This window comes from Entelurus aequoreus, linkage group LG14 (assembly GCF_033978785.1).
Source record: "Entelurus aequoreus isolate RoL-2023_Sb linkage group LG14, RoL_Eaeq_v1.1, whole genome shotgun sequence".
Classification (NCBI taxonomy): Eukaryota; Metazoa; Chordata; class Actinopteri; order Syngnathiformes; family Syngnathidae; genus Entelurus; species Entelurus aequoreus.
The window spans coordinates 33,103,563-33,118,433 of NC_084744.1; the positions used below are offsets into that span (position 1 = coordinate 33,103,563).

Here is a 14,871-nt window from a genome sequence, read left to right on the forward strand (position 1 = left end):
CTGACTTATTATTGTTACATCATGCTGACTTATTAATACATCATGGTGAGTTATTAATACATCATGCTGACTTATTATTATTACATCATGGTGAGTTATTAATACATCATGCTGACTTATTATTATTACATCATGCTGAGTTATTAATACATCATGGTGAGTTATTAATACATCATGGTGAGTTATTTTTATTACATCATGCTGACTTATTATTATTACATCATGCTGACTTATTATTATTACATCATGCTGAGTTATTAATACATCATGGTGAGTTATTAATACATCATGGTGAGTTATTAATACATCATGGTGAGTTATTATTATTACATCATGCTGACTTATTATTAATACATCATGGTGAGTTATTAATACATCATGGTGAGTTATTATTATTACATCATGCTGACTTATTATTATTACATCATGGTGAGTTATTATTATTACATCATGCTGACTTATTATTATTACATCATGCTGACATTATATTATTACGTCATGCTGACTTATTATTATTACATCATGCTGACGTATTATTGTTACATCATGCTGACTTATTAATACATCATGGTGAGTTATTAATACATCATGGTGAGTTATTATTATTACATCATGCTGACTTATTATTATTACATCATGCTGACTAATTATTATTACATCATGCTGAGTTATTAATACATCATGGTGAGTTATTAATACACCATGGTGAGTTATTATTATTACATCATGCTGACTTATTATTATTACATCATGGTGAGTTATTAATACGTCATGGTGAGTTATTAATACATCATGGTGAGTTATTATTATTACATCATGCTGACTTATTATTATTACATCATGCTGACTTATTATTGTTACATCATGCTGACTTTTTATTATTACATCATGCTGACTTATTATTGTTACATCATGCTGACTTATTAATACATCATGGTGAGTTATTATTATTACATCATGCAGACTTATTATTATTACATCATGCTGACTTATTATTGTTACATCATGCTGACTTATTATTATTACATCATGCTGACTTATTATTGTTACATCATGCTGACTTATTGATACATCATGCTGAGTTATTAATACATCATGGTGAGTTATTAATACATCATGGTGAGTTATTATTATTACATCATGCTGACTTATTATTATTACATCATGGTTAGTATTATTATTACATCATGCTGACTTATTATTATTATATCATGGTGAGTTATTATTATTACATCATGCTGAGTTATTATTATTACATCATGCTGAGTTATTATTTATATATTATTATTACATCATGGTGAGTTATTATTATGTATTATTATTACATCATGGTGAGTTAATATTATGTATTATTATTACTTCATGGTGAGTTATTATTATGTATTATTATTACATCATGGTGAGTTATTATTATTACATCATGGTGAGTTATTATTATGTATTATTATTACATCATGGTGAGTTATTAAAGTTAAAGTTAAAGTTAAAGTAGCAATGATTGTCACACACACACTAGGTGTGGTGAAATTTGTCCTCTGCATTTGACCCATCCCCTTGATCACCCCCTGGAGGTGAGGGGAGCTGTGGGCAGCAGAATAGCCGCGCCCGGGAATCATTTTTGGTGAATAATGTATTATTACATCATGGTGAGTTATTATTTATTATTACATCATGGTGAGTTATTATTGTGTATTATTATTACATCATGGTGAGTTATTATTATGTATTATTATTCAATCATGATGAGTTATTAATTATGTATTATTATTAAATCATGGTGAGTTATTAATTATGTATTATTATTAAATCATGGTGAGTTATTAATTATGTATTATTATTACATCATGGTGAGTTATTATTATGTATTATTATTACATAATGGTGAGCTATTATTAATGTATTATTATTACTTCATGGTGACTTATTATTATGTATTATTGTTACATCATGGTGAGTTATCATTAATGTATTATTACATAATGGTGAGCTATTATTAATGTATTATTATTACTTCATGGTGAGTTATTATTATTACATCATGCTGAATTATTAATACATCATGGTGAGTTATTATTATGTATTATTATTACATCATGGTGAGTTATTATTATGTATTATTATTACATCATGGTGAGTTATTATTATTAAATCATGGTGAGTTATTATTATGTATTATTATTACATCATGGTGAGTTATTATTGATGTATTATTAATACATCATGGTGAGTTATTAATACATCATGGTGAGTTATTATTATTACATCATGCTGACTTATTATTAATACATCATGGTGAGTTATTAATACATCATGGTGAGTTATTATTATTACATCATGCTGACTTATTATTATTACATCATGGTGAGTTATTATTATTACATCATGCTGACATGATATTATTACATCATGCTGACTTATTATTATTACATCATGCTGACGTATTATTGTTACATCATGCTGACTTATTAATACATCATGGTGAGTTATTAATACATCATGGTGAGTTATTATTATTACATCATGCTGACTTATTATTATTACATCATGCTGACTAATTATTATTACATCATGCTGAGTTATTAATACATCATGGTGAGTTATTAATACACCATGGTGAGTTATTATTATTACATCATGCTGACTTATTATTATTACATCATGGTGAGTTATTAATACGTCATGGTGAGTTATTAATACATCATGGTGAGTTATTATTATTACATCATGCTGACTTATTATTATTACATCATGCTGACTTATTAATACATCATGGTGAGTTATTAATACATCATGGTGAGTTATTATTATTACATCATGCTGACTTATTATTATTACATCATGCTGACTTATTATTGCTACATCATGCTGACTTATTATTATTACATCATGCTGACTTATTATTGTTACATCATGCTGACTTATTGATACATCATGGTGAGTTATTAATACATCATGGTGAGTTATTATTATTACGTCATGCTGACTTATTATTATTACATCATGCTGAGTTATTAATACATCATGGTGAGTTATTAATACATCATGGTGAGTTATTATTATTACATCATGCTGACTTATTATTATTACATCATGGTTAGTATTATTATTACATCATGCTGACTTATTATTATTATATCATGGTGAGTTATTATTATTACATCATGCTGAGTTATTAATACATCATGCTGAGTTATTATTATTACATCATGCTGAGTTATTATTATTACATCATGCTGAGTTATTATTTATATATTATTATTACATCATGGTGAGTTATTATTATGTATTATTATTACATCATGGTGAGTTATTATTATGTATTATTATTACTTCATGGTGAGTTATTATTATGTATTATTATTACATCATGGTGAGTTATTATTATTACATCATGGTGAGTTATTATTATGTATTATTATTACATCATGGTGAGTTATTAAAGTTAAAGTTAAAGTAGAAATGATTGTCACACACACACTAGGTGTGGTGAAATTTGTCCTCTGTATTTGACCCATCCCCTTGATCACCCCCTGGAGGTGAGGGGAGCTGTGGGCAGCAGCATAGCCGCGCCCGGGAATCATTTTTGGTGAATAATGTATTATTACATCATGGTGAGTTATTATTTATTATTACATCATGGTGAGTTATTATTGTGTATTATTATTACATCATGGTGAGTTATTATTATGTATTATTATTCAATCATGATGAGTTATTAATTATGTATTATTATTAAATCATAGTGAGTTATTAATTATGTATTATTATTAAATCATGGTGAGTTATTAATTATGTATTATTATTACATCATGGTGAGTTCATCCATCCATCCATCCATCCATCCATCCATCCATCCATCTTCTTCCGCTTATCCGAGGTCGGGTCGCGGGGGCAGCAGCCTAAGCAGGGAAGCCCAGACTTCCCTCTCCCCAGCCACTTCGTCTAGCTCTTCCCGGGGGATCCTGAGGCGTTCCCAGGCCAGCCGGGTGACATAGTCTTCCCAACGTGTCCTGGGTCTTCCCCGTGGCCTCCTACCGGTCGGACGTGCCCTAAACACCTCCCTAGGGAGGCGTTCGGGTGGCATCCTGACCAGATGCCCGAACCACCTCATCTGGCTCCTCTCGATGTGGAGGAGCAGTGGCTTTACTTTGAGCTCCTCCCGGATGACAGAGCTTCTCACCCTATCTCTAAGGGAGAGACCCGCCACCCGGCGGAGGAAACTCATTTCGGCCGCTTGTACCCGTGATCTTGTCCTTTCGGTCATAACCCAAAGTTCATGACCATAGGTGAGGATGGGAACGTAGATCGACCGGTAAATTGAGAGCTTTGCCTTGCGGCTCAGCTCCTTCTTCACCACAACGGACCGATACAGCGCCCGCATTACTGAAGACGCCGCACCGATCCGCCTGTCGATCTCACGAACCACTCTTCCCTCACTCGTGAACAAGACTCCGAGGTACTTGAACTCCTCCACTTGGGGCAAGATCTCCTCCCCAACCCGGAGATGGCACTCCACCCTTTTCCGGGCGAGAACCATGGACTCGGACTTGGAGGTGCTGATTCTCATCCCAGTCGCTTCACACTCAGCTGCGAACCGATCCAGTGAGAGCTGAAGATCCTGGCCAGATGAAGCCATCAGGACCACATCATCTGCAAAAAGCAGAGACCTAATCCCGCAGCCACCAAACCGGATCCCCTCAACGCCTTGACTGTGCCTAGAAATTCTGTCCATAAAAGTTATGAACAGAATCGGTGACAAAGGGCAGCCTTGGCGGAGTCCAACCCTCACTGGAAACGTGTCCGACTTACTGCCGGCAATGCGGACCAAGCTCTGACACTGATAATACAGGGAGCGGACCGCCACAATCAGACAGTCCGATACCCCATACTTTCTGAGCACTCCCCACAGGACTTCCCGAGGGACACGGTCGAATGCCTTTTCCAAGTCCACAAAGCACATGTAGACTGGTTGGGCAAACTCCCATGCACCCTCAAGGACCCTGCCGAGAGTATAGAGCTGGTCCACAGTTCCACGACCAGGACGAAAACCACACTGTTCCTCCTGAATCCGAGGTTCGACTATCCGGCGTAGCCTCCTCTCCAGTACACCTGAATAGACCTTACCGGGAAGGCTGAGGAGTGTGATCCCCCGATAGTTAGAACACACCCTCCGGTTCCCCTTTTTATAGAGAGGAACCACCACCCCGGTCTGCCAATCCAGAGGTACCGCCCCCGATGTCCACGCGATGCTGCAGAGTCTTGTCAACCAAGACAGCCCCACAGCATCCAGAGCCTTAAGGAACTCCGGGCGGATCTCATCCACCCCCGGGGCCTTGCCACCGAGGAGCTTTTTAACTACCTCAGCAACCTCAGCCCCAGAAATAGGAGAGCCCACCACAGATTCCCCAGGCACTGCTTCCTCATAGGAAGACGTGTTGGTGGGATTGAGGAGGTCTTCGAAGTATTCCCTCCACCGATCCACAACATCTGCAGTCGAGGTCAGCAGAACACCATCCTCACTATACACGGTGTTGATAGTGCACTGCTTCCCCTTCCTGAGGCGGCGGATGGTGGTCCAGAATCGCTTCGAAGCCGTCCGGAAGTCGTTTTCCATGGCTTCCCCGAACTCCTCCCATGTCCGAGTTTTTGCCTCCGCGACCGCTGAAGCCGCACACCGCTTGGCCTGTCGGTACCTGTCCGCTGCCTCAGGAGTCCCATGAGCCAAAAGAACCCGATAGGACTCCTTCTTCAGCTTGACGGCATCCCTCACCGCCGGTGTCCACCAACGGGTTCTAGGATTACCGCCACGACAGGCACCAACTACTTTGCGGCCACAGCTCCAATCAGCCGCCTCGACAATAGAGGTGCGGAACATGGTCCACTCGGACTCAATGTCCAGCACCTCCCTCGCGACATGTTCAAAGTTCTTCCGGAGGTGGGAATTGAAACTCTCTCTGACAGGAGACTCTGCCAGACGTTCCCAGCAAACCCTCACAATGCGTTTGGGCCTGCCAGGTCTGTCCGGCATCCTCCCCCACCATCGCAGCCAACTCACCACCAGGTGGTGATCGGTAGAAAGCTCCGCCCCTCTCTTCACCCGAGTGTCCAAAACATGAGGCCGCAAATCCGATGACACAACTACAAAGTCGATCATGGAACTGCGGCCCAGGGTGTCCTGGTGCCAAGTGCACATATGGACACCCTTATGCTTGAACATGGTGTTCGTTATGGACAATCCGTGACGGGCACAAAAGTCCAATAACAACACACCACTCGGGTTCAGATCCGGGCGGCCATTCTTACCAATCACGCCTCTCCAGGTTTCACTGTCGTTGCCAATATGAGCGTTGAAGTCCCCCAGTAGAACGAGGGAATCACCCGGGGGAGCACCCTCAAGTACTCCCTCGAGTGAATCCAAAAAGGGTGGGTACTCTGAGCTGCTGCTTGGCGCGTAAGCGCAAACAACAGTCAGGACCCGTCCCCCCACCCGAAGGCGGAGGGAAGCTACCCTCTCGTCCACCGGGTTGAACTCCAACATGCAGGTTCTGAGCCGGGGGGCAACAAGAATTGCCACCCCAGCCCGTCGCCTCTCACTGCCGGCAACGCCAGAGTGGAAGAGAGTCCATCCCCTCTCGAGAGAACTGGTTCCAGAGCCCTTGCTGTGCGTCGAAGTGAGTCCGACTATGTCTAGCCGGAACTTCTCCACCTCGCGCACTAGCTCAGGCTCCTTCCCCCCCAGCGAGGTGACGTTCCACGTCCCAAGAGCTAGCTTCTGTAGCCGAGGATCGGACCGCCAAGTGCCCTGCCTTCGGCTGCCGCCCAGCTCACATTGCACCCGACCTCTATGGCCCCTGCTATGGGTGGTGAGCCCATTGGAGGGGGGACCCACGTTGCCTCTTCGGGCTGTGCCCGGCCGGGCCCCATGGGGACAGGCCCGGCCACCAGGCGCTCGCCGTCGTGCCCCAACTCCGGGCCTGGCTCCAGAGGGGGGCCCCGGTGACCCGCGTCCGGGCGAGGGAAATCTGAGTCTCGGTTCTTGTATTTCCATAGATGTCTTCGAGTGTAGTTATCATGGTGAGTTATTATTATGTATTATTATTACATAATGGTGAGCTATTATTAATGTATTATTATTACTTCATGGTGACTTATTATTATGTATTATTGTTACATCATGGTGAGTTATCATTAATGTATTATTACATAATGGTGAGCTATTATTAATGTATTATTATTACTTCATGGTGAGTTATTATTATTACATCATGCTGAATTATTAATACATCATGGTGAGTTATTATGTATTATTATTACATCATGGTGAGTTATTATTATGTATTATTATTACATCATGGTGAGTTATTATTATTACATCATGGTGAGTTATTATTATGTATTATTATTACATCATGGTGAGTTATTATTGATGTATTATTATTACATCATGGTGAGTTATTATAATGTATTATTATTACATCATGGTGAGTTATTATTATTACATCATGGTGAGTTATTATTATGTATTATTATTACATCATGGTGAGTTATTATTGATGTATTATTATTACATCATGGTGAGTTATTAATATTACACCATGCTGAATTATTAATACATCATGGTGAGTTATTATTATGTATTATTATTACATCATGGTGAGTTATTATTATGTATTATTATTACATCATGGTGAGTTATTATTGATGTATTATTATTACATCATGGTGAGTTATTATTGATGTATTATTATTACATCATGGTGAGTTATTATTATGTATTATTATTACATCATGGTGAGTTATTATTATTACATCATGGTGAGTTATTATTATGTATTATTATTACATCATGGTGAGTTGTTAAAGTTAAAGTAGCAATGATTGTCACACGCACACTAGGTGTGGTGAAATTTGTCCTCTGCATTTGACCCATCCCCTTGATCACCCCCTGGAGGTGAGGGGAGCAGTGGGGAGCAGCATAGCCGCGCCCGGGAATCATTTTTGGTGAATAATGTATTATTACATCATGGTGAGTTATTATTTATTATTACATCATGGTGAGTTATTATTATGTATTATTATTACATCATGGTGAGTTTTTGTTATGTATTATTATTAAATCATGATGAGTTATTAATTATGTATTATAATTAAATCATGGTGAGTTATTAATTATGTATTATTATTACATCATGGTGAGTTATTATTATGTATTATTATTACATCATGCTGAGTTATTATTAATGTATTATTATTACTTCATGGTGAGTTATTATTATGTATTATTATTACATCATGGTGAGTTATCATTAATGTATTATTACATCATTGTGAGTTATTATTAATGTATTATTATTGCATCATGCTGAGTTATTATTGTGTATTATTATTACATCATGGTGAGTTATTATTATGTATTATTATTACATCATGGTGAGTTATTAATTAGGTATTATTATTACATCATGGTGTGTTATTATTATGTATTATTATTGCATAATGGTGAGTTATTATTAATGTATTATTATTACTTCATGGTGAGTTATTATTATGTATTATTATTACATCATGGTGAGTTATTATTAATGTATTATTATTACATCATGGTGAGTTATTATGTATTATTATTACATCATGGTGAGTTATTATTGATGTATTATTATTACATCATGGTGAGTTATTATTATGTATTATTATTACATCATGGTGAGTTATTATTATGTATTATTATTACATCACGGTGAGTTATTATTATGTATTATTATTACATCATGGTGAGTTATTATTATGTATTATTATTACTTCATGGTGAGTTATTATTACGTATTATTATTACATCATGGTGAGTTATTATTATTACATCATGGTGAGTTATTATTATGTATTATTATTACATCATGGTGAGTTATTAAAGTTAAAGTCAAAGTTAAAGTAGCAATGATTGTCACACACACACTAGGTGTGGTGAAATTTTTCCTCCGCATTTGACCCATCCCCTTGATCACCCCCTGGAGGTGAGGGGAGCAGTGGGCAGCAGCATAGCCGCGCCCGGGAATCATTTTTGGTGAATAATGTATGATTACATCATGGTGAGTTATTATTTATTATTACATCATGGTGAGTTATTATTGTGTATTATTATTACATCATGGTGAGTTATTATTATGTATTATTATTCAATCATGATGAGTTATTAATTATGTATTATTATTAAATCATGGTGAGTTATTAATTATGTATTATTATTAAATCATGGTGATTTATTAATTATGTATTATTATTACATCATGGTGAGTTATTATTATGTATTATTATTACATAATGGTGAGCTATTATTAATGTATTATTATTACTTCATGGTGACTTATTATTATGTATTATTGTTACATCATGGTGAGTTATCATCAATGTATTATTACATAATGGTGAGCTATTATTAATGTATTATTATTACTTCATGGTGAGTTATTATTATTACATCATGCTGAATTATTAATACATCATGGTGAGTTATTATTATGTATTATTATTACATCATGGTGAGTTATTATTATGTATTATTATTACATCATGGTGAGTTATTATTATTACATCATGGTGAGTTATTATTATGTATTATTATTACATCATGGTGAGTTATTATTGATGTATTATTATTACATCATGGTGAGTTATTATAATGTATTATTATTACATCATGGTGAGTTATTATTATTACATCATGGTGAGTTATTATTATGTATTATTATTACATCATGGTGAGTTATTATTGATGTATTATTATTACATCATGGTGAGTTATTATTATTACATCATGCTGAATTATTAATACATCATGGTGAGTTATTATTATGTATTATTATTACATCATGGTGAGTTATTATTATGTATTATTATTACATCATGGTGAGTTATTATTATGTATTATTATTACATCATGGTGAGTTATTATTGATGTATTATTATTACATCATGGTGAGTTATTATTATGTATTATTATTACATCATGGTGAGTTATTATTATGTATTATTATTACATCATGGTGAGTTATTATTATTACATCATGGTGAGTTATTATTATGTATTATTATTACATCATGGTGAGTTGTTAAAGTTAAAGTAGAAATGATTGTCACACGCACACTAGGTGTGGTGAAATTTGTCCTCTGCATTTGACCCATCCCCTTGATCACCCCCTGGAGGTGAGGGGAGCAGTGGGCAGCAGCATAGCCGCGCCCGGGAATCATTTTTGGTGAATAATGTATTATTACATCATGGTGAGTTATTATTTATTATTACATCATGGTGAGTTATTATTATGTATTATTATTACATCATGGTGAGTTTTTATTATGTATTATTATTAAATCATGATGAGTTATTAATTATGTATTATTATTAAATTATGGTGAGTTATTAATTATGTATTATTATTACATCATGGTGAGTTATTATTATGTATTATTATTACATCATGCTGAGTTATTATTAATGTATTATTATTACTTCATGGTGAGTTATTATTATGTATTATTATTACATCATGGTGAGTTATCATTAATGTATTATTACATCATTGTGAGTTATTATTAATGTATTATTATTACATCATGCTGAGTTATTATTGTGTATTATTATTACATCATGGTGAGTTATTATTATGTATTATTATTACATCATGGTGAGTTATTAATTAGGTATTATTATTACATCATGGTGTGTTATTATTATGTTTTATTATTGCATAATGGTGAGTTATTATTAATGTATTATTATTACTTCATGGTGAGTTATTATTATGTATTATTATTACATCATGGTGAGTTATTATTAATGTATTATTATTACATCATGGTGAGTTATTATGTATTATTATTACATCATGGTGAGTTATTATTGATGTATTATTATTACATCATGGTGAGTTATTATTATGTATTATTATTACATCATGGTGAGTTATTATTATGTATTATTATTACATCACGGTGAGTTATTATTATGTATTATTATTACATCATGGTGAGTTATTATTATGTATTATTATTACTTCATGGTGAGTTATTATTATGTATTATTATTACATCATGGTGAGTTATTATTATTACATCATGGTGAGTTATTATTATGTATTATTATTACATCATGGTGAGTTATTAAAGTTAAAGTCAAAGTTAAAGTAGCAATGATTGTCACACACACACTAGGTGTGGTGAAATGTTTCCTCCGCATTTGACCCATCCCCTTGATCACCCCCTGGAGGTGAGGGGAGCAGTGGGCAGCAGCATAGCCGCGCCCGGGAATCATTTTTGGTGAATAATGTATTATTACATCATGGTGAGTTATTATTTATTATTACATCATGGTGAGTTATTATTGTGTATTATTATTACATCATGGTGAGTTTTTATTATGTATTATTATTCAATCATGATGAGTTATTAATTATGTATTATTATTAAATCATGGTGAGTTATTAATTATGTATTATTATTACATCATGGTGAGTTATTATTATGTATTATTATTACATCTTGCTGAGTTATTATTAATGTATTATTATTACTTCATGGTGAGTTATTATGTATTATTATTACATCATGGTGAGTTTTTATTATGTATTATTATTAAATCATGATGAGTTATTAATTATGTATTATTATTAAATCATGGTGAGTTATTAATTATGTATTATTATTACATCATGGTGAGTTATTATTATGTATTATTATTACATCATGGTGAGTTTTTATTATGTATTATTATTAAATCAAGATGAGTTATTAATTATGTATTATTATTAAATCATGGTGAGTTATTAATTATGTATTATTATTACATCATGGTGAGTTATTATTATGTATTATTATTACATCATGCTGAGTTATTATTAATGTATTATTATTACTTCATGGTGAGTTATTATTATGTATTATTATTACATCATGGTGAGTTATCATTAATGTATTATTACATCATGGTGAGTTATTATTAATGTATTATTATTACATCATGGTGAGTTATTATTATGTATTGTTATTACATCATGGTGAGTTTTATTATGTATTATTATTAAATCATGATGAGTTATTAATTATGTATTATTATTAAATCATGGTGAGTTATTAATTATGTATTATTATTACATCATGGTGAGTTATTATTATGTATTATTATTACATCATGCTGAGTTATTATTAATGTATTATTATTACTTCATGGTGAGTTATTATTATGTATTATTATTACATCATGGTGAGTTATCATTAATGTATTATTACATCATGGTGAGTTATTATTAATGTATTATTATTACATCATGGTGAGTTATTATTATGTATTGTTATTACATCATGGTGAGTTTTTATTATGTATTATTATTAAATCATGATGAGTTATTAATTATGTATTATTATTAAATCATGGTGAGTTATTAATTATGTATTATTATTACATCATGGTGAGTTATTATTATGTATTATTATTACATCATGCTGAGTTATTATTAATGTATTATTATTACTTCATGGTTAGTTATAATTATGTATTATTATTACATCATGGTGAGTTATGATTAATGTATTATTACATCATGGTGAGTTATTATTAATGTATTATTATTACATCATGCTGAGTTATTATTGTGTATTATTATTACATCATGGTGAGTTATTATTATGTATTATCATTACATCATGGTGAGTTATTAATTATGTATTATTATTACATCATGGTGAGTTATTAGTATGTATTATTATTGCATAATGGTGAGTTATTATTAATGTATTATTATTACTTCATGGTGAGTTATTATTATGTATTATTATTACATCATGGTGAGTTATTATTAATGTATTATTATTACATCATGGTGAGTTATTATTATGTATTATTATTACATCATGGTGAGTTATTAATTATGTATTATTATTACATCATGGTGAGTTATTATTATGTATTATTATTGCATAATGGTGAGTTATTATTAATGTATTATTATTACTTCATGGTGAGTTATTATTATGTATTATTATTACATCATGGTGAGTTATTATTAATGTATTATTATTAAATCATGTTGAGTTATTATTATGTATTACATCATGGTGAGATATTATTGATGTACTATTACATCATTGTGAGCTATTATTAAGTATTATTATTACATCATGGTGAGTTATTAATGATGCATTCATTATTACATGATGGTGACTTATTGATTATTATTACACGATGGTGAGTTATTAATGATGTAGTTATCTTATCAGACATGTCTCATACCATGTGTGGTCCAGCAGATGGCGATCTAATACATGATGGTAAGTCATGTATTATATCAGACATGTGTCATACCATGTGTGGTCCAGCAGATGGCGATCTAATACATGATGGTGAGTTAATAATTATGTAGTTATTATATCAGACATGTGTCATACCATGTGTGGTCCAGCAGATGGCGATCTATGGCAAGAGTTTCTGCACCTCGGCCAGAGAAGCCTTCTTCCTCCTCATGAGGAACCTGGTCAGGTACTTGTTGACTTCTCTTCTTCTTCTTCACCTTCAGAACTATTTCCTGCAGGTTTACTGGCAGGAAGCTACAGCTGTGCTCTAAAGGGTGAGCTAAGGTGGTGCGGTATTAGCGCTCTTGCCTTGCATCATGTACAGACCACCTTGGTCTGACTACGGTCCCTTTTCCTCTTTGGTCTTTCTCTTCTTTGGTAGTTGATACTGTCACCTGATTGGCTGTTAGCGTGTCCCGCCCACTGATCACTTCCTGTCTTTGTTCATGCAACCAACCTTGCTTCCATTTATGAAATAAGAAAGTCAAAATAATGAGATTAAAAGTTTTGGTTATGAGATTTAAAAGAAAAAAAGAAGTCCAAATGACATGATCAAAACTTGAATCTATAAGATACAAAATTTAGATTATGACATAAAATGTCAAAATTATGAGATTGAAAATGGGAAATGATGAGATAAAATGTCAAAATATTGAGATAAAAGTAGATATTATGAGATAAAATGTCATAATTATGAGATTAAAATTATGAGATAAAAAGTTGACATTTTGAGATAAAATATAAGATAAAAATGTGAAATTATGAGATAAAATGTCGAAGATAATGAGATAAAAAGTAGATGTGATGAGATAAAATGTTGTAATTATGAGATACAAATGATGAGCTAAAAAGTTTATATTATGAGATAAAGTGACATAAAAAGTTGACATTTTGAGATAAAATGTCAAAGATAATGAGATAAAAAGTAGATATGATGAGATAAAATGTCATTATGAGATGAAAATGTGACATTTTAAAATAAAATGTCAAAATAATTAGATACAAACTAGATATGAGATAAAATGTCATAATTATGAGATAAAAGTTGAAATTATAAGATAAAATGATGAGATAAAATTCGAAATTATAAATAAAATGTCAAAGATAATGAGATAAAAAGTAGATGTGATGAGATAAAATGTCGTAATAATGAGATAAAAACGGGAAATTATGAGATAAAAATGGCAAATTATGAGATAAAATGTCAAAGATAATGAGATAAAAAGTAGATGTGATGAGATAAAATGTTGTAATTATGAGATACAAATGATGAGATAAAAAGTTGATATTATGAGATAAAAAGTTGAAATTATGAGATAAAATGTCACAGATAATGAGATAAAAAGTAGATATGATGAGATAAAATGTCGTGATTATGAGATAAAAATGCGACATTTTGAAATAAAATGTCAAAAATAATTACATTAAAAACTAGATATGAGATAAAATGTCATAATTATGAGATACAAATATGAGATAAAAAGTTAAAATTATGAGATAAAATGATTAGATAAAAATTCGAAATTATGAGAT

General features: G+C 32.8%; 1 protein-coding gene across 3 annotated transcripts in view; it reads left to right on the forward strand.

The window, feature by feature from the left end:
- LOC133664771 (choline transporter-like protein 5-A) overlaps window positions 1–14,871 on the forward strand; it is a 49,290-nt gene that overhangs the window by 27,628 nt on the left and 6,791 nt on the right. The window contains exons 18-19 of one of the 3 annotated variants that reach the window (XR_009828620.1): window positions 13,297–13,389; window positions 13,452–13,485. Coding sequence is in view for 2 of the 3 variants with exons in the window: in XM_062069670.1 (XP_061925654.1) it covers window positions 13,449–13,525 (77 nt within the window). In the remaining variant the exon portion in view is untranslated. Of the gene's footprint in view, window positions 1–13,296; window positions 13,526–14,871 lie in introns of those variants that run through there. The other 2 variants (XM_062069670.1, XM_062069671.1) reach the window with 2 other exon arrangements.